General features: G+C 42.2%; 1 protein-coding gene across 2 annotated transcripts in view; it reads left to right on the forward strand.

Moving 5' to 3' along the window:
* Window positions 1-20,559, forward strand: part of TRPM6 (transient receptor potential cation channel subfamily M member 6) — a 527,875-nt gene that overhangs the window by 362,156 nt on the left and 145,160 nt on the right. For both annotated transcript variants that reach the window (XM_063913863.1, XM_063913865.1), the window contains exons 21-24: window positions 1,104-1,355; window positions 4,364-4,538; window positions 6,557-6,671; window positions 20,101-20,300. In XM_063913863.1, coding sequence (XP_063769933.1) covers window positions 1,104-1,355; window positions 4,364-4,538; window positions 6,557-6,671; window positions 20,101-20,300 — 742 coding nt within the window. The remainder of the gene's footprint in view (window positions 1-1,103; window positions 1,356-4,363; window positions 4,539-6,556; window positions 6,672-20,100; window positions 20,301-20,559) is intronic.

The following is a 20,559-nucleotide window of genomic DNA, read 5'->3' on the forward strand; positions in this document are numbered from 1 at the left end:
CATCATCAAACCTAGGATAGAGTTTCCAAACCTACAGTATGATACAGCCTTTTTATGTCATTAGTTACTACAGTAAGCGTTTATCCAATGAAAATGTTTGTTTAAATATAAATATGTATATGATTTTAATTTACTCTTTATTTATAGTTTAATTTTGATGTATGCTTAATGTCATATGAAATAGGCTGCTGCCACATGTGGGGCTTTAACCCTAAGAGGCGGAGGCAGAGTTGAACACAAGTTGACCTAATAGTTGCACAAATTAAACTAAATGCAATTTAATTTAACCCATACGCTTGGTATGATATCCATCATGATCAGAGGGCACCTCCACCAGCACTATTCTAGGTGCAAAAGATACATCTGAAAACAGACATATGTATACTTCTGAAAAACTTGACATGGGGCCTTATTCCAGTTTGTTAGCAAATGAAAAAGCCCACTAATGGGCAAAGCCATGTTGCACTGCAGGTGGGGCAGATGTAACATTTGGGTGGGATGTGTTTAAACTGAAATATAAATTGCAGTGTAAAAAATAAGAAGACCGTATTTACCATGCACAGAAACACTATAACCCACCCACATCTAACTCTCTCTGCACATGTTACATCTGCCCCACCTGCAGTGCACATGGTTTTGCCCATTAGTGTGGTTTTTTGGTTTGCTATCCAACCTGAATAACCTCCCTTAGCCCGTATGTCCATCGCATGCTATAACCATTACTGTAACAAGTGTAATATGCTACGGACTAGGCATTGTGCGACAGTATGGTTTGTGAGCTTCTTTGGTAATTGCATGAATGTAGTCTATCTCTCGACTGATACACTATTGTTATTTATATAAGAAAATGCCAGATAAGGCTTTAACCTTGAACTGTATATGTGCTACAACATAGATGCATACTTTTTGTTAAGCCATACAGTAAATTATAAAAAGTTATTTCAGGATATTACGGAGAAGCTGTTAGGTGGACATCTATCATACCCAGTCATCCACCAGAATCATTTCGTTTTCAGATTTGTTCCTCTTCCAGATAAGTGGTCACGTCATTGCTTTAGATTTCTCCGTAAAGATCTGTCTGATGCTTTCTTTTCTGCCTGTAGGTTCTAATGTCTAATTCTGGAAAATTCAGTCAGAAGGTAAAGGTATGGCTACAGGAGTACTGGAATCTGACGGACTCAATAGCTATTACTTTATTTGTTGCTGGCTTCATTTTACGCTGGGCTGAGCCACCTCTACATACCGCAGGAAGGCTCATCTACTGTCTGGATATCATATTTTGGTTCACACGACTTCTAGATTTCTTTGCTGTCAACCAGCAAGCTGGACCTTACATTACTATGATCGGGAAGATGGTAAGGGTTGAATAAACTACAAGACAAACCAAATGCTTTCCATGCTTACCAAAACTAAGCTGTGTACATGTGCCTGTAAGCAGGTTACTTGCAGGTGCCTGTCTCTTGGTGCAGTACGATCTTATAATGATCAGTTGCCACTTCTGATTGGCTGATTGCATCTATCATCTGAGTACTACTATTACTATGAGTAGTGTGTTTGCCACATTTTATTTGCGTAATTACAGTACATTAATACTATATATATGTATGTATATATATATATACACATACATACATACAATGGATGTTTTTATTTATTTGTAAGTAATCTGGTTTTAATTTACTTTTATATGTTCAATGTGACTTTATTTAAAACACTGTTCAGACATGGACAGACTATATTGTGTAACGTCACAGACATCACAAGGGGTGTGGACCACTCCCAGGTGTCACTCTTGTAGTAGGTTACACAAAAATGCTGGCTTGTCCGCAGTGACAGGAGCTGGTTGCTGCAGTGTGACATTATCATGCAGAAACCGGCTTTTGTCACTGAGAAGGATCCGGCATAGCAAGCACAAGTCTCTGGAGTGATGTTACCGGTGGATGGGGGGGGGGGGGGGCGGCTTCCCCCTAGGCTATGCCCCCTAGGCTATGCCCCCTCTGCGACTGCAGCGGGTAACTCACGCAAGGTCACAACCATTTATCTTAGGCCACGCCTCTTTTTTGGCCACACTTGGGGTACTATTGGCCGCACTGGGTGTCACCGACCCAATGTTGCCACTTTGTACTGTTCTTCAGCATTTACTGAAATTCTGGCTGTCAACATTGTGAATGTCAACATTATGTTGACATTCTGAATGTTAACATTTAGACCATGTCGATAATCCGTTCTGGACATTCTAATCTCACCATTCGTAATGTGGACATATGACTGCATACTGCCTCCCATTTTACATATACCTGTTTTCCGCACTTGCTTGGGCTGTGAAAGCTTCACTTGGATCCAGGGTCATAGTACAGAACTTCCTCATCCTGCACAGACCCCCACTGCCACCCACCCCTAGACTTTGTGTTGTCATGATATCGCCCAGAGTGGCAATGGTTGAGAGCAGCCATGTAGCTGAGCATATTCTATGGACACACTGCCATGCTCCTCTCCAGATGGCAGTATGCCATTTTACAGAAACTATCCTTCTCATTGGCAAAGCCAATGGTCATTACTCTATTCTCATCCTTCTTCATCTTCTGCGGCCTTCAACACTCTTCCTCTACCTGTTGGTGTTCCCCAAGGATACGTCCTTGGGCTCCTCTTCTCTCTTTACAACCCCTTTCTTGTAAAACGCAACAGCTCCTTTGGTATCCAGTTGCACATGTATTCTGATGCTACTCAAATTTCTCCCTCAGTCCTGGCTCAGGTCCCTTCCTGACACTTTGACATCTCATTCAAATGTCAATGTTTTCTCAAATTGAAATTGGCAAAAAAAACTTCTAGGCTAATTTTTCTCTTTCTGTTGACGACATCTCCCTCTTGGCTGTTCCTCAAGTCCTCTCATTTGGGTGTCGTCCTTGACTCCTACCTAGTCCTCATGCTGCACATTCAGTCTATTTATCATTCTTGTCTCAACTACTGTATCCTTCTTTCTGTCCTCCCCTAATCTGGTCTTTCTCCACTTTAATCCATTATGAATGCTGCTGTCCAGGTCATTTTCTTGTCTAATAGCTCAGTGTTTGCTTCCCCTCTGCAACCTGCTTCACTGGCTCTCCATTCACCTCAGAATTCATTTCAAAATTTCCTGTCCCTCTAGTCCACCCTGGTTTTCTCCTTTCATGCTTGCCTCTAAGATTTTTCTCGTTCTGTCCATCTCCACTGTCACTCCCTCCCTCCCTCCCTCCCTCCCTCCCTCCCCAAGTCAGACTTTTTCTCTTAATCTCAGCAGCTTCAATTATTCATTCCAAACTGACCTTTTCTTTAAAGCCTCCAAAATATGAACTCTTCTCTCCTCCCCTGCCCTTCACTTCTCCCCAGTTCACCCTCCAACTGTGCTCTTTATCTTAGCATGTAAGCCTCACAGACAGGGTTCTCCTTCCTCTTGTCCCTCCCTAGCACCATCCTTGCTTCCAGTGCTCCTTATGCTTTGTCTCCTAGTCCCTTTGTATAACTCTGACTCTGTTTGCTCACTCGCCCTTCATTAGGTACAGGCTCATTGAGTGCTGAACCGACTTCCCTTCCCCTGACTCACCTCCACTTACCTGTCAAGATAGTGTGTGTTCCCGAGCCCTCGCATGTAGCCCACGTCCTATTTAGTTTGTTTATTGCTCTGTCTTGTTCCAAATATATGTATGTATATATATATTGATATACCATGTTTTACTATTACTCTATGTACACGGTCGAGTCACATTATTATGACCATGTCCTACAATTGATGTCTGCAACGCGTAGCCCATGAAGTTAGTCACGTGTCGTGTGCTGGCTTGGTAGGTATATAAGGTATGCGATAGGCCATCTGTCATGGGTTAAAGGAGCAATTTATCAGAGTTGCAAAAAGGGATGATTATCAGCTTTCGGGCCAAGGGTGGCAGTATTTCTAAAACAGCACAGTTTGTGAACTGTCTGCGTGCTGCTGCGGTGATGGTGTATCATGACTGGGAAAATGGCACCATTGCGAATTACTGACGTGGAAACTGCGGAGCACCACGTACCACTGATATGAGAGGTGAATGTCAGCTACAAAGGTGCATGAGAGCTGACTGTCAAAATGAACCTGGGGCCTTCCAGACGTGTGTCTAAAATGACAGTTCAACAAATGTCTAGCTGCTGTCCGTGCTGCACATTGTGGTTACTATGGCTGTTAGCTGGTGGTCATAATAATATGACTCAACCGTGTATGTTAGGTACTGCGTAAACTTTGTGGCCCCTAAATAATAAAGGATGAATATAATAATGGGAATTATTGCATTTATGCTTAATTTCTTTACAAATACCTTTTTTAACGTACTAAACTTTTTTTTAATTTCCTATTTAGACAGCAAACATGTTTAGTATTGTGGCTATTATGGCTATTGTGCTGCTGTCCTTTGGAGTGGCACGAAAAGCAATTCTTTCACCGTCAGAAGAGCCTTCTTGGACCCTGGCTCGTGATATTGTGTTTGAGCCATATTGGATGATGTATGGTGAAGTCTATGCTAGTGAAATAGATGGTAAGGGTTTGGTGTTATGATGATTTGAATTAATAGTTACTACTGTACCAATAAGGATTATTGGATCATGTACATTTTAAGAAATAATTAGTAAATATTTTCCTCACAATCTAATTTTCTAACTTGACTTTATCTATAGTAAGTGACCTGACTTTTAGAACATAAATTACAGTACTCGTAACTTGGTAAATTATGATACTAATGGTGCTTGTCAGACATGGATGGTCATTCCGAGTTGTTCGCTCGCTAGCTGCTTTTAGCAGCATTGCACACTCTAGGTCGCCGCCCTCTGGGAGTGTATCTTAGCTTAGCAGAATTGCGAACGAAAGATTAGCAATTCTGCTATTAAATATTTCCTTGCAGTTTCTGAGTAGCTCCAGACCTACTCCTAGATTGCGATCACCTCAGTCCGTTTAGTTCCTGGTTTGACGTCACAAACACGCCCTGCGTTTTGCAAGCCACTCTCCCGTTTCTCCAGCCACTCCTGCGTTTTAGCCTGACACGCCTGCGTTTTTTAGCACACTCCCGGAAAACGCTCAGTTTCCGCCCAGAAACACCCACTTCCTGTCAATCACTCACCGATCCGATCAGCAGAGCTACTGAAAAGCGTCGCTCAGACCTGTGTAAAATTGCATAATTTTGTGTGAAAAAACTTAGCGCATGCGCCCTGCGGCCCATACGCATGCGCAGATTCGCCCATGTTTAGCCTGATCGCTATTCTGCTAAAAACGTCAGCGAGCGAACAACTCGGAATGACCACCATAGGCTTTAAATGTGCAACCACTGGTTGAACAAAGACTAGGGGGGAGATTCAATTATATATGAGGTACCGTCTGAGGACTTTGAAGATAGTATTTTGGGGGGGAAGGGGGGAACCTTGCTCGTTTTTGCACACACCCCTATGGAGTAAAAAAAAAAAAAAAGAGAGTGAGATTTCTTTCCTTGATAGCCTGCTATTTACATGTGTGGATATATCCACCTATATCTAGCCTCCCTGCACGTTAAACAGTCTTTCTAGTTACGTGATGCCGTGGAGTGACTTGGTAGTGTCTAACGTGTGACTTTTTCCATTTAGATGTGTCTTATTCGCAAAATGACACACAAGCAACTTTTGCAGATTAAAATGATATGCGGTTCGCCTATATTCTGTGTATGACCGCGGCTGTATCTACATACCAAATGCTGCGTTACATTGTTCTCCTAGAAAACAGCCAATGACACTGTAATGTAGCAATTCGTATACAGATACAGGTACAGTCCCACACAGATCAATTTAATCAGCAGAGTCTGCTTGTGTGTCCTATTTGCATAGCGGTGCGAATAAGACAATTTTTTGGAAAAAAAAGACAAGACGCCCGACACTAACAAAGTTGTGCGGGACCTGTCCTCTCACTCACACCAGGTATCTCCCGCTGCATGGCGTATTGAGGCAAGATGTATAAGGGCACATCTGTACATACATATACATCTTAGGAAACAAACACATAAGAGGTCACAAAAAAAAGTAACCAGTTATTAAAAATCAAATGGGTGTATAAAAAAGTACCAAATAAACATTAAGTAGCTGTTTACAAGAATTGCAAAGAACTTGGGACCTAAACAGTAACCCAATTTGTTGTCCAGCAATTATCTAGTTTACTATGCACCCCTTCACTAAAGATATCTACAGTATATATGATCTATCTATCTATCTATCTATCTATCTATCTATCTATCTATCTATCTATCTATCTATATATCTATCTATATATATATGTGTGTGTGTATATATATATATATATATATATATATATCTATATGTATGTGTATCTATAAATATATATATATATATATATATACATACACACACACAAAGGCGTCGGTCCGGCACTCTCGATAACCATAATATAATGGCAGCGGTGCCCGCACAAGCAGGGTAGAACAGAGGTCCAGGAGGTGCGGCACTCAGGCAAATAAACAGCTCAATATTCTTAAAACGATGATGATGTCATGTAATTTATTATCTTCGTTGTTTGCAGACTGTGAACAAAATCCAGATTGTCCTCCTGGCTCGTTCATCACTCCATTCCTACAAGCTGTCTACCTCTTTGTTCAGTACATCATCATGGTCAACCTGCTGATTGCTTTTTTTAAGTAGGTATCAGTAATATCCATTTTGTGGACAGGTCTTGTGATTGTTAGCAACTGTGAATGCATCGAAGCTGATCGCATACATTTACCAGTGAGTGAGGGGCAGATTTATTAAGACTGGTGAAGTGATAAAGTGGAAGGTGATAATGCACCAGCCAATCAGCTCCTAACTACCATGTCACAGGCTGGGTTTGAAAAATGACAGTTAAGAGCTGACTGGCTGCTGCTTTATCACCTTCCACTTTATCACTTCACCAGGCTTAATAAATCTTCCCCTCAGAGTCCTGCGTATCTCAGTTGCAACTGACTTGTGGTTAGGTGGCAATGGGGTGTTTGCACATAGGCAAAGTGTACAGAGGGATTGCCGTGGGCATGGAATTGTGGGCTATCTTGTGTTGAGCCTATGCAAGACTGATCTCTTGCACCATGTATATGGCTGATGTAAGTTTGTACTGCTGATGATGATGGCTGCTTTTTTCACTAATGAATGGATGGGGTCGTTGTTATCAAAGAGATGCATGTTCCTTGGCATATTGGCGAATAGCATTCATTACTAGGCACATAATGCAAGTGTAGTTGTGGCTCACAGGCATGCAAAGTTATTCTCTGTTTAAAACTGGAGTTGTCTATATTGCATCGAACAAGTAGCTGTGTAGTTAACAGAAAATGAACTTTCATTTCATGCAGATAGTTAAAATGTATTTAAACCAGTGGTTCTCAAACTGTGTGCCATGGCACTCTGGGGTTCTTGGGGACACTTGCAGGGGTGCCTCGGATTGGTGGTCCAGGACCATTTCAAATTATTTATGATCAATGTAATAGGCAAAACCAGTGCTGGTGGCTGCTAATCATAAACTATGTGGACAAACAGAAGCACATCCTGTCCCTCACCACATAACCGACCCTACGGATGACATATACACACAATTTACTTAAGTTAATATTAATTCTAAATTTCTCAATGAGAAACTTTTGGCCTATGGGTGCCGTGAATACAATTCTGATACTCTAGAGCGCCATGTTTCAAAAAGTTTTGTGAACCGCTGGTATAAACTATTCCCATTGCTTCTCTTTGGGGTAAATATACTAAGAATCGTGTTTGGTTGAGATTTAACACGCTGGGCATTGCTGGGATACTGTATGTGAGTGTTTTTCTGATCAAACACTCAAATTTACTAATAATTGTGGTTGACTGAATCATGTTTTCCGATGTTCTGTGTTTAGTCATGTGCAGATTTAGTCACATTTAGCTGAATTCAATAGAACTCTTCGAAATTGAGTTTTCCACAGAAGCCCTGCACAGATCGTTGTGATCTGTGCAGTGTTTTTATGTGTTACTGTGTAAATAAATAGTTAAGAAACAGAAAAAAGTGTGGACCCCCTCCCCAAAAGTATAACCACTGCCGGGCCAATTAGCTTGTTCTTGTCCTGAAAATATGGGAAATAAATTTTGTGGGGCCCCCCGTATTTCCATGAACCTGTTAGCCGCCGGATCCCTGGCAATGGGGACACCGGAAGCAGACGACATTCCCCGTTGCTGGGTAACTAGTACCCAGTTGTTGTATGGGGACATGCAGCAGGGCAGCTGCACGGTATTTGGTAATTAGGGGTTCTGCTGTGATTGGTGCAGCTCCATTTATATTCCCTTTCTGGTCACTCCCAAAACGCTGGTGATAGTTCCTGCTAATGTGTGAACCTGTCAGTTCGTAGGAAATCCTGTCAGCCTGTGTCGAGCCCGTGACCCGGAGACCTTGCTTGATTGATTACCTGTACAAACAATTAGAGGTGAATCTTACCCCAACTCCCGGCGCAGATTGACCAATATATACTTAATTAGACATCAGCTGCACACACTTAAAGGATTAGCAAGATCCCCAAACAAACTAGAATAAAGATTAAAGAAAAATAAAGAAAAATAGTCGTGCGCTTATTTTTTTTTTTTTTTTTTACACATTGATAGGAGGCACTAAATGTCCTTTTACGCTGTAAATAAATAGCAACCGTGTAGCTCATATGATACTTAACAGACCCGTCCAATCTGTTACATCAAATGTATCAAGCTGTAACATATCCTGATTGCTTAATAGAAACTAAATAGAAAGTCTCTCAGGTCCTCCTGCTACTTGCGTCCCAGTGCAGAGGAATGCTGTGTAATAATTACCCGAACCTGCGGGAAATGTTCAGTGATACAGCACAGGCACCCAGAGAGATATGTCCTTACAGCATTCAGCCAAAAGCGCCCACCGCCGGCACTATTAGCGGTGCAGATCTCAGTCTCTGTCCTGGCAGGCGGGTGTGGGGACGCTCCGATTGCCGCTTTACAGTGTAGCCGCTGGAGATAGCACAGTCTCTGTCCTGGCAGGCGGGTACAAGCAGCTCCTATTAGCGCTTCCAATAAAGCCGCTAGAGATAGCGCTCATGCAGGTGCTTCCCTCAGTGTGTGGATACAAACAGGGAGATGACGTCAACGCGTTTCGTCCCGTCACAACTTGGGACTTCCTCAAGACTATAGGGCTCATTCTGTCTTAGCCCTTATTTAACTCCCCATATGGACCGCCTCTAATTGAAATTACAAACACCAGTGTGCTGCAATTTGGATCCTTTGTACTGCTGTCAGCATATATGCATTTACTAAGACAATTAAAATAATTAAAAAGCAGACTCTAAGTAGTTACTAAACGACTGATATTCTTATACATATAGGCCCTCATTCCGAGTTGTTCGCTCGCAAGCTGCTTTTAGCAGCATTGCACACGCTAAGCCGCCGCCTACTGGGAGTGAATCTTAGCTTCGCAAAATTGCGAACGAAAGATTCTCAAAATTGCAAATAGAAATTTCTAAGCAGTTTCTGAGTAGCTCGACACTTACTCTGCCACTGCGATCAGTTCAGTCAGTTTCGTTCCTGGTTTGACATCACAAACACACCCAGCGTTCGCCCAGACACTCCCCCGTTTCTCCAGCCACTCCCGCGTTTTTCCCAGAAACGGCAGCGTTTTTTCACACACTCCCATAAAACAGCCAGTTTCCGCCCAGAAACACCCACTTCCTGTCAATCACATTACGATCACCAGAACGAAGAAAAAACCTTGTAATGCCGTGAGTAAAATACCAAACTTCTTAGCAAATTTACTTGGCGCAGTCGCAGTGCGAACATTGCGCATGCGCAATTAGCGGAAAATCGATGCGATGCGAAGAAAATTACCGAGCGAACAACTCGGAATGAGGGCCATAGACACAAGTACATATACATTGTAATAAGGATTTAAATAATTTTAATAATTATTTAAGATTTGGCATAGTGTAAGCAACATTATTAACGTCTTGATAGTAATACTAATATTTTTCTTTTTCTTTCAACAGCAACATTCTTCATATAGAGTAAAATTAATCTAAGCAGGTATAATCAATAGCCTCGTTAAGCCCTTTGGGACTTAATGTATCTAATTTAAAAATCCAAGCAGATTCTCCAATACATAGCTGCCGATATCTGTACCCACCCCTCCTAGTATTGCAGAATTGTTCAATCACTATTAGAGACAACCCCTTAGGGTCCCCATTATGACATTTAGCAAAGTGTCTTGAGACACTATGTTTAATGGATTTATTAATGATATTACATCTGTGTTCCCTAAAACGAAGTTTAATTGTTCTGATCGTCCTGCCGACATATTGCAGTCTGCACGGACTTTGCAAAACATATACAGAGTAGGTAGATTCACAATTCAAATATTGCTTGATAGGAAAACTCACCCCACTACTATTAGAAATGACATTTACTGACCCATTATTCATGTGCCCACAAGTAAGGCAGATGGATTTATTGCACCTATAACTACTAAGAGGTCTACTAGGAAGCCAAGATTTATGCTGATCTTCATTAAATTGTTTAATTGGCCTCAAATCACTCGGTGCCAGTAGATTCCTTAAATTTGTATTTTTCTCATAGATTATCCCTGGTTTGTCGCCAATTTGCTTATTCAGCACCGGATCTTGTTTTAATATTCCAAAATTCGTATTCATAATCTTTCTTATCTTACTCGATTTTGAATTATACTTAGATATAAATAATATCTCTTCTGATAGATCGGGCTGATTAGTAACTTCTGATGTTCTCATAGAAGGTTTGAATTGATACCTAGGGGTATCCTTGTTAACTAACGTTCCAATGTAAGAATCTGCTTTCTCTGCTGATTTAGCAAAGGTCAGAGCCTCATCTAACAATTTCTGTGGATAATCTCTTCTATTGAAATTATTAATCATAGTACCTGATTGTTCAACAAAATCCTCATCTCTTGTACAGTTGCGTTTTACACGCATTAATTGATTTTTTGGTAAGTTTTTAATCCAAGGTTTAAAATGGGCACTTTCATAGTGTAAATAATTACTCGTCCCTACTAGTTTAATATAATTATTAGACACAATCGCCTTATCTTGAATAGAGAAGGTCAAATCAAGGAAATTAATCACATCAAAATCAAAAGTGTGAGTAAATGTGAGATTGTAAGTATTATTATTAACAAAATTAACAAACTCTTGTGCTAATGTGGGGCCCCCATCCCAAATAATAAACAAATCATCAATAAAACGGCCATAGAGGACCAGGTTATCTCTATATGGGCCGCTCCATATATACTCCTCGAAGCGGTTCATATAGAGATTCGCAAAACTTGGCGCGAACCTGGTCCCCATGGCCGTCTCAAGTGCCTGTAAATAATAAGTGTAACCAAACAAAAAATAATTGTGAGTGAGATTGTACCAAATGGATTGAATAAATAAAATCACATCGCTCCATTGTCACATTCTGATCCCTATTTAAATAATAATTCACCGCATCAACACCAGCTGTGTGCGGAATATTGGTATAGAGTGCCTGGACGTCAAGGGTGAGAAATCCCCAACCCTTCGTCCAGCTCATTCCCACCACTTTTTGTAAAATGTGTTTGGTGTCCTTAATATGCGACTGTAAATTAACAACGTGATTTTGTAAGTGCACATCACTACTATGGAGACTCTTTGCTCACTAATTTCCATTTGTGGATTAGATGGCAGTCCTCTCCAAAACGGTCGGGTGAGTAGCCGGACTACAGCCCTTCAGTTTGTTGTCTGAATGTTCCATTGCGAAAAGTTGTCTTTTTTTCCGGTACATTGTCCCTTAACTCCAGTAGTTCTGGGACTGCCTTGGCTAAAGATTCATAATCCAGTATTCAACTGGAGTACTGGAGATCTTGTTTCCTGGGGCACGGAATGTGCAATCAAATGCCTGACCATGCCGGTCCACTCAGCACTTCCAGTTCCTGAAGGGTTGCCAACCCAGTACATATCTTTTATGGACGTTTTTTTCCAAACAACAAGCTGAATATCTGACTCCTCATCGTCCTTATGATTGTGCAATCAATCTCATACCTGGAGCTAGACTCCCAAAAAGGCAGCCTCTATGCTCTGTCTTTGCCCGAGACTAAAGCTATGGAGGAATATATCCGGGAGAGTTTAGAATCAGGCCTTCAAAATCACCGGTAGGGGCCAGGTTTTTCTTTGTCGGTAAAAAGGACGGCTCATTACGGCCATGCATAGACTACAGGGGACTAAATAAGATTACAATCAAAAATTCATACCCAATGACTCTGATCTCTGTCTTATTTGATCAGCTCAGAAGTGCTACAGTTTTTTCTAAGATCGATTTTACGAGGGCCATACAATCTCATTTGGATCCGGCAAGGGGATGAATGAAACCACATTCAATACTCACTCGGGCTACTTTGAGTACTTGGTTATGCCTTTTGGACTCTCCAACGCCCCTGCCGTCTTCCAGGATCTCATAAACGATGATATTCTGCTCTACTCCGCCTCACTTAAAGAACACCAAGCTCACGTAAAAGCGGTTCTCACCAAGCTCAGGAAAAATCATCTGTATGCAAAATTGGAAAAATGTGAATTTGAGGTTGAGAAGGTGGCCTTCCTAGGATACATCACCTGCAAGGGGTTTTCTATGGATCCTAAGAAACTTCAGGCAGTTTTGAAATGGGTCCGTCCCTCTATTCTAAAAGCTACTCAACGTTTCCTTGGTTTTGCAAACTATTACAGAAGATTTATTGATTCATTCTTTTCAATTGTTGCTCCAATTGTGAACCTGACCAAGAAAGGTGCAGAATCCTGCTCATTGGCCACCGCAGGCGGTAAAGGCTTTTGAGGACCTTTAAAAAAGCATTCATCTCTGCACCTGTTCTCCGGCATCCCGATCCAGATCTAGCTTTCATTGTAGAAGTGGATGCCTCCGAAGTAGAGATGAGCGGGTTCGGGTTTTACTCGGATTTACTCAGTTCTTAAAACGGCATCTTATTGGCTATCCAAAACAAGAGACAATAAGATGCCGTTTTGAGAACCGAGTAAATCCGAGTAAAACCAAACCCTCTCATCTCTACTCCGAAGTAGGCGTTGGAGCTATTCTGTCGCAAGAGGATCCAGACAGTCATAAGCTCCATCCCTGTGCCTTTTTCTCTTGAAAATTTTCTCCTGCTGAAATCAACTATGACGTAGGGAATCAAGAGCTCTTAGCAGTCAAATGTGCTTTGGAAGAATGGAGGCACTGGCTGGAGGGAGCAAGGCAAACAATAACCGTCTTCACAGACCACAAAAATTTAGTATACCTTGAATCTGCTAAAAGATTGAATTCTCGGCAAGCCAGATGGGCACGGTTCTTTACTAGGTTCAATTTTGTAATTACCTATAGGCCCGGCTCTAAAAAACATCAAAGCTGACGCTTTATCTCAAAGTTTTCTGCCTAGTCATGAAGTCTCAAAGTGTCCGGAGCTGATTCTTACCCCACGGTGTAAGGGGGGCAATCGGTCCTTTCCCCATACCCCTTTCCTGAATATTTCAAATTGATATTTCTCTGCCTGTGGTAGCACCCCCCTAACATTTATATAGAATATTTAGAGTGACTATTAAATTGGGGGTCAAGTTTGATATATAAGAACCAGTGCGACCAATAACCCACATAACTATTACCCCATGGTGTATTCTTGCTGGCCTAATCATGAATCTTGCCTCTCAAGTCCAGTCAGCGCAGACGCAGGCCCCATCTGAGACTCCTTCAGGACTCCTGTTCGTTCCAGAGAAACTCAGATCAGCTGTGTTATCGGAGTTCCATGACAACAAGACTTCAGGACATCCAGGGGTTAATAAGACTTTACACCTTCTCTCACACTCTGTATGGTGGTCAACTATTAAGGCAGACCTTCAAGAGTTTGTTAGGGCTGGTCATGTCTGTGCCAAAAACAAGTCTCTTTGTGTTCTTCCTTCTGGACAATTACTTCCTCTGTCTGTACCCTCCAAGCCATGGACCCATTTGTCAATGGATTTTATTATAGATTTACCAAGATCTTCCAAATGCTTGGTCATCAGGGTGGTAGTTGACCGTTTCAGTAAAATGGCTCTTTTCATTCCTCTATCTAAACTGCCTAATGATAAGGATCTTGCTTCTCTGTTCATTCAACACATATTCCGTATTCATGGCCTACCACAAGACATTGGCCCTCATTCCGAGTCGTTCGCTCGCAAGGCGAATTTAGCAGAGTTGCTCACGCTAAGCCTACGCCTACTGGGAGTGTATCTTAGCTTCTTAAAATTGCGACCGATGTATTCGCAATATTGCGATTACAAACTACTTAGCAGTTTCAGAGTAGCTTCAGACTTACTCGGCATCTGCGTTCAGTTCAGTGCTTGTCGTTCCTGGTTTGACGTCATAAACACACCCAGCGTTCGCCCAGACACTCCCCCGTTTCTCCGGCCACTCCTGCGTTTTTTCCGGAAACGGTAGCGTTTTTATCCACACGCCCCGAAAACGCAGTGTTTCCGCCCAGTAACACCCATTTCCTGTCAATCACACTACGTTCGCCAGAGCGAAGAAAAAGCCGTGAGTAAAAATACTATCTTCATTGTAAAATTACTTGGCGCAGTCGCAGTGCGAATATTGCGCATGCGTACTAAGCGGAATTTCACTGCGATGCGAAGAAAATTACCGAGCGAACGACTCGGAATGAGGGCCATTGTCTCTGATAGAGGCTCTCAATTCATAGCCCATTTCTGGAGATTTTTCTGTGCGGAACTAGGAATCAATATCATTCTCTTGTCAGGATATCACCCACAGTCCAATGGCCAGACAGAACTGGTTAATCAACCATTGGAGCAATATCTACGGTGTTAGATCTCTAAATGCCAGGATGATTGGGTTGACCATCTACCCTTTGCAGAATTTGCGTATAATAATTCTGAACATTCTTCAACTTCCATGTATCCTTTCTTCTGTGTTTCTGGTATTCATTCTAAATTCAATACTTTCACTCCTTCACGACAGTCTAGTTCTTCTTTTTCGCCTGTGTCTCGCCTTAGGAGGATTTGGAGGGAAGTACTTCAAGCCTTAGAGGATGCGGCAGTCCGGTCTAAGAAATTTGCTGACAGATTTCTAAACCTCGTTCTTTCAAAGTAGGAGACATAGTATGGTTATGTCCCCGAAACCTCAAGCTCCGCCCGACATCTCAGAAACTGGGTCCCCGTTACATTGGACCATTTCAAATCATCCAGAAAATCAATCCTGTTGCTTTCCGTCTGCAATTACCCAGATCTTTGAGAATCCATAATACCTTCCATTGTTCTCTATTTAAACCGGCATTTGTTTCTAAGAAATTTAAAGTAAGAGGTTTCAAGAGACCTTCTCCAGTCATGATTTGGGGAAATCAAGAATTTGTTGTTGAGAGAATCCTGGACTCGGGGTCAAGTACATTATTTAGTTAATTGGAAAGGCTACGGTCTTGAAGAGAGAACTTGGGTGCCTGGGAAGTTCCTCCATGCTCCTGAACTAAAGAAAGGATTCTTCAAGAAATATCCCCAGAAACCTGGATCTAGGGGTTTCTTAACTCCTCTTCAAGGGGTGGTACTGTTAGCGCCGGTAGGCGCACGTCCTGGCCGTTGCCTAGGAGCCGGGATGCCGCGCCTCCCGCTGACTGGCGCCTAGGAACAGGCGGACACCGGGCGCAAGGTCTCCTGGGTCCCGTCTGACACCTAGCAACAGGCAGACGCCGGATCCATGGCAACGGGGATGCCGGAAGCAGGCAGCGTTCCCCGCTGTTGGGTAACTAGTACCCAGTTGTTGTACAGGGACATGCAGCAGGGAAGCTGCATGATATTTGGTAATTAGGGGTTCTGCGGTGATTGGTGCAGCTCCATTTATATTCTCTTCCTGGTCACTACCAAACCACTGATGATGGTTCCTGCTTCTGTGTGAACCTGTCAGTTCGTAGGAGATCCTGTCAGCCTGTGTCGAGCCCGTGACCCGGAGACCTTGCTTGATTGATTACCTGACCAGATCCAGCCAGCCTTGTGTTCAGGTTTTTGTGGAGTATCCACACAAACATTTCTTCGCTTGCATTTCTATTTATAACATACCTGAGCATTGTTGCTCTCACTGTTTATTTGCTTATAACATCTTAGAGCATTGTTGCTTTCGTTACCACTCGTGTATTTAGTGTTGCAGGGTTTAGTTAGCCTTCCCTTTACTCACTTGCAGTCTCGGTTGGTGCCTTGTTACCTCGTAAGACCTGGGGGCATCGGAGTCTGGACGGACCTAATTCGCCCATTCAAATGCGGCTGCTATAGGAGAAGACTAGCTCTGTAGGCACCAACTGACCACTGGGAGGAGTAACAGAGTCAGTGGTAGAGCACGAGTGGCTGCGGTCATCCATTCTAGCAGCAGCTTTACCCAAGAGTACAGGAACTCCCCGGTTGCCACATACTCCCTTGAGTTCCAGATACTCAGTACATAACAGACCCACACTGGTCTCAACCAGCAGTGGTGGTGGAGGTGGGTATGGGTCATTAGGTCGACAGTCATTAGGTCAACCACTATTGGTTGACATGCATTAGGTTGACTTGGTCAAAAGGCCGAAATGTTCATTAGGTCGACATGGAAAAAGGTTGACATTCGTTTTTTTCCTTTTTTTTTGGTGTCGTTTTCTTCGTAAAGTGACGGGTAACCCCATTTAGTGTACCGCTTTGCTCGCCATGCTTTGGGCAAGGTGCCTTGCTCCGCTACCGCTGCGCTCGGCAAAGGTTAACGTTCCCAATAGTAGTCCACGTGGATCATAAAGTATGAAAAAGTTTTAAAAAAATTTTTTTATTTAAAAACTCATGTCTACCTTTTGACCATGTCGACCAATAGTGGTCGACCTAATGACTGTCGACCTAAGTCTTGTTGATCTAATGACTGTAAGCCATGGAGATAATGACATAGCATGGGTACATTCTTCACAGGATCCAAAACATACCCCCTGCCCCCCCGCCCCCCCAAATAGTCAGCCCATGCTGGAGATTCCTAGACAGTGGGTACCCCCGCCCCAATAAAGAAGTCCCTCCTGAGTATACCACAGGCCTGGGTGCAAGGTTGATTGTGTAAAAATAGAATAAAATATTGTCGGTTCCTGTAAGACTACAGGTTCCAGCAAGCTTGCCCTGCATACAGGAACTTGGAGAACTAAGGTGCCAGCATGTCCAGGCATTAGTGCCACTCTGTAGTGCCATTGTAAAGGAAATATAATAAAATGACAAGACACACACATCCCTTATTTCACACTCACGCGCACTCACACTCACCCTAAATACTCACTTTCTCCATGGTGCTCCTTGTCCAGTATTAATTCAGGTGTCTTGGCAAAACAGCAAAATTCTTGTGAGTTGTTTCGATGGTCTGTTAACTTCTATTTGCCATCTTTGGCCATGTTTGCTTGCTTGTTGCTATATGGCTCGAGTCTTTATACCCATGTTTAGAATATCTCAGAGTTTCAAAAACAGGGTTAACTCACACGAAAATGCAAACTTGACCAAACATGGGGGCAGATGTGTTAACCTGGAGAAGGGATAAGGAAGTGATAAACCAGTGATAAGTGCAAGGTGGTAACACACCAGCCAATCATTACGGATTTGAAAAATGACAGTTAGGAGTTGGTTGGCTGGTGCGTTATCACCTTGCACTTATCACTGCTTTATCACTTCTCCAGACTTAATACATCTACCCCCATGATTCTTAGTAAGTTAATCACTTTGTTTATTCTCTCTTTATGTGGCATACAATACTACTGGCATTGACACCAGTATTACATTTTTAGTCTTATTTTTAGTAAAAATAAATGCATCTCAAAAGATTTTAAGTTTATTTAAATCTGTCTGCTATTAATGCATTTGTGTGCTGCTAACCCCAGCCTCCATGTCTACTTGGTCTTCGGTTGGAGTCGTATGTTTAGCACACTTAATTGACTTGAGTGGTCTATGATCCTTCGCAGATTTTTGCCAGGCGCTTGGCCTCGCTTATTTTAGGTTTATCTTCAGCTGAAGCATTGCATTTTTACTTGCTGCTTACTCGCACCACTGATTGGAATCCCTACTGTGCTTGAATACGTCTGCCTGTCGTAATTTCCACCTAAGCATCTAGTTTCTAAGCTGTACCAGCTTTGCCTATCAAGCATTGCCTAGCAAGCTTGACCCCTGCGTTGCTCTTTAATGTCTCAGAATAAAATAAGGAGTTGACGGGAGAGCTGATGGAAGAACAATGGTCCCAAATATTTTGCAAGTTCCTCCTCACCTCATATTCCAGTACGGAAACACAATATCATATTTTATCAGGATGATATCAGTATCCCGTTCATATTAACTAGATGTTTCCTAACCTTTCGGCTCTCTGATGGTGATGTGACTGGGAACTGGGTACTCCATTTCAAATTAGGTGGCGGTGTCCAGTTCTGGCTGATTTTTGGCAGGCAGTTCATAAACTGTCCACAGCAGTTACACGTATCCCACATCCGGATACACCTGAGTTTAGGCTTCTTAGCCTCATGGATATGCCACTTTCTCAGTTTAAAAGATCTCTACTTCAACATCTTCTAAATGCGGGAAAAGCGACTATCCCGTGTTACTGGAGATCCCCTGTTATGACCCCAAACTCTCTATGGTTCCAGGGCATAGACCACTACATGGCTATGGGGGATCTCACATCCTCTGCTAAACTGTCAATATCTGATTTCACTTCCATCTGGTATGATTGGCTGCGATTTAAGGAGACCCTTGAATATGCTGCTCATATCACACCTCCCTCTAATTCTGTGCCTTGAAGAATGTGGTGACCCATACACCCCCTTTTCCTTCCTTTCTCTCCCCCCCCCCCCCTTTTTTTTTCTTGTTGTCCCTGTCCTATTGCTTTCTTTCTACTCCTATTTGTTCATTATTCTTTTTCTTTTTCATATGCTCCATTTGGCAATATGCTTTGGAACAACTATATGTATGTTTGTTTTACATTGTGTATCATTAGGTTTAGCAGCTTCTAGCTTCTGTAGCTACTGTTCATAATGCTATGTTGTGTTTTCTGCCCATGCCTCTGTATGTTCCTTTTATTGCTAATCTCAACAAAAACTGATTGCATAAAAGAAAAGAAATAGAATGATTAGTCTGTAACAAGTTGATTCTCACTGTTGTGTTCTAAAATTTAAATTGTTGATTTTTAAACAAAACACAACCTATTTCTCATGTGTAAACTTGCACTACTAGTACAATGAATGGTATAGATAAATGCACAGTACATGAAAAGTGCATGGAAAATGCGTTAAACCGCATCACTAAAGCATTAGGGTGGTCATTCCGAGTTGATAGCTCGCTAGCAGTTTTTAGCAGCCATTCAAACGCTATGCCGCCACCCACTGGGAGTGTATTTTAGCTTAGCAGAAGTGTGAACGAAAGGATCGCAGAGAGGCTACAAATTTTCTTTGTGTAGTTTCAGAGTAGCTCAAAACCTACTCAGCACTTGCGATCACTTCAGACTATTCAGTCCCTCATTTGACGTCACAAACACGCCATGCGTTCGCCCAGCCACGCCTGCGTTTTTCCTGGCATGCCTGCGTTTTTTACGGACACTCCCTGAAAACGGTCAGTTGACACCCAGAAACGCCCACTTCATGTCAATCACTCTGCGGCTGCATCGCTAGACCCTGTGTAAAACTACATCGTTCGTTGTAATAGTACGCCACGCGTGCCTTTTTTTGCCTCATCGCTGCACAGCGAACAAATGCAGCTAGGTTTCATGCGTCATTACCCATTTCCACAGGGTATACAGTCTATTTGTGAACTAGTCATTAGTAGTGATGAGCGGATTCGGTTTTACTCGGTTTTACTCGGTTCTCAAAACCGAATCTTACTAAGAACATACAGTGTACCAGTTAATGAGGAATACAAATTTACTGGTGCAGATTATTTAATAAAAGACACATCAAGGAATATTGCAGGCCTAAAATGAAGCACAATTTTTGATCTTGAGAATTACAAAAAAACAAAATGTTTCTTATTTTAAAATAATATGTTTTTTGTTTTCATATTTATTCTCTTCCTTTCAATTTAGTTTTATATATAGGAAAATGAGAACTATTACTCACAAAGTCTGGCAGTATAACCGCTACAGATACATCATAATGTACCATGACAAGCCTTGGTTACCTCCTCCACTAATCTTGCTGAGCCATGTGTATCTGCTAATAAACCGTTTATGCCATCATAAATCTCACAGCGAGGGTGACCAGGATGAAGGGGACGTAGGATTGAGTAAGTATATTATACTTATATTCTATACTTATACTTATAGATACTATTATATTCAATTTCAGTTTTTCATTTCAGTAAAAAAAAAAAAAACTTTCATAAATACTCTAGTTAGTGTCGTATTTAGAACGGGTACACCCTGCACCCATTTCTCTCCGGAGTCCTGCATTGGCAGCTCCAGCGCTGCACGGATCACCTGGAAAATAGCGCGGTGGCTATTTTCCCGCCAATTATGCATGCACAGTAAAAGAAATATGATAGG

The sequence above is a fragment of the Pseudophryne corroboree genome, chromosome 1 (genome assembly GCF_028390025.1).
Source record: "Pseudophryne corroboree isolate aPseCor3 chromosome 1, aPseCor3.hap2, whole genome shotgun sequence".
NCBI lineage: Eukaryota > Metazoa > Chordata > Amphibia > Anura > Myobatrachidae > Pseudophryne > Pseudophryne corroboree.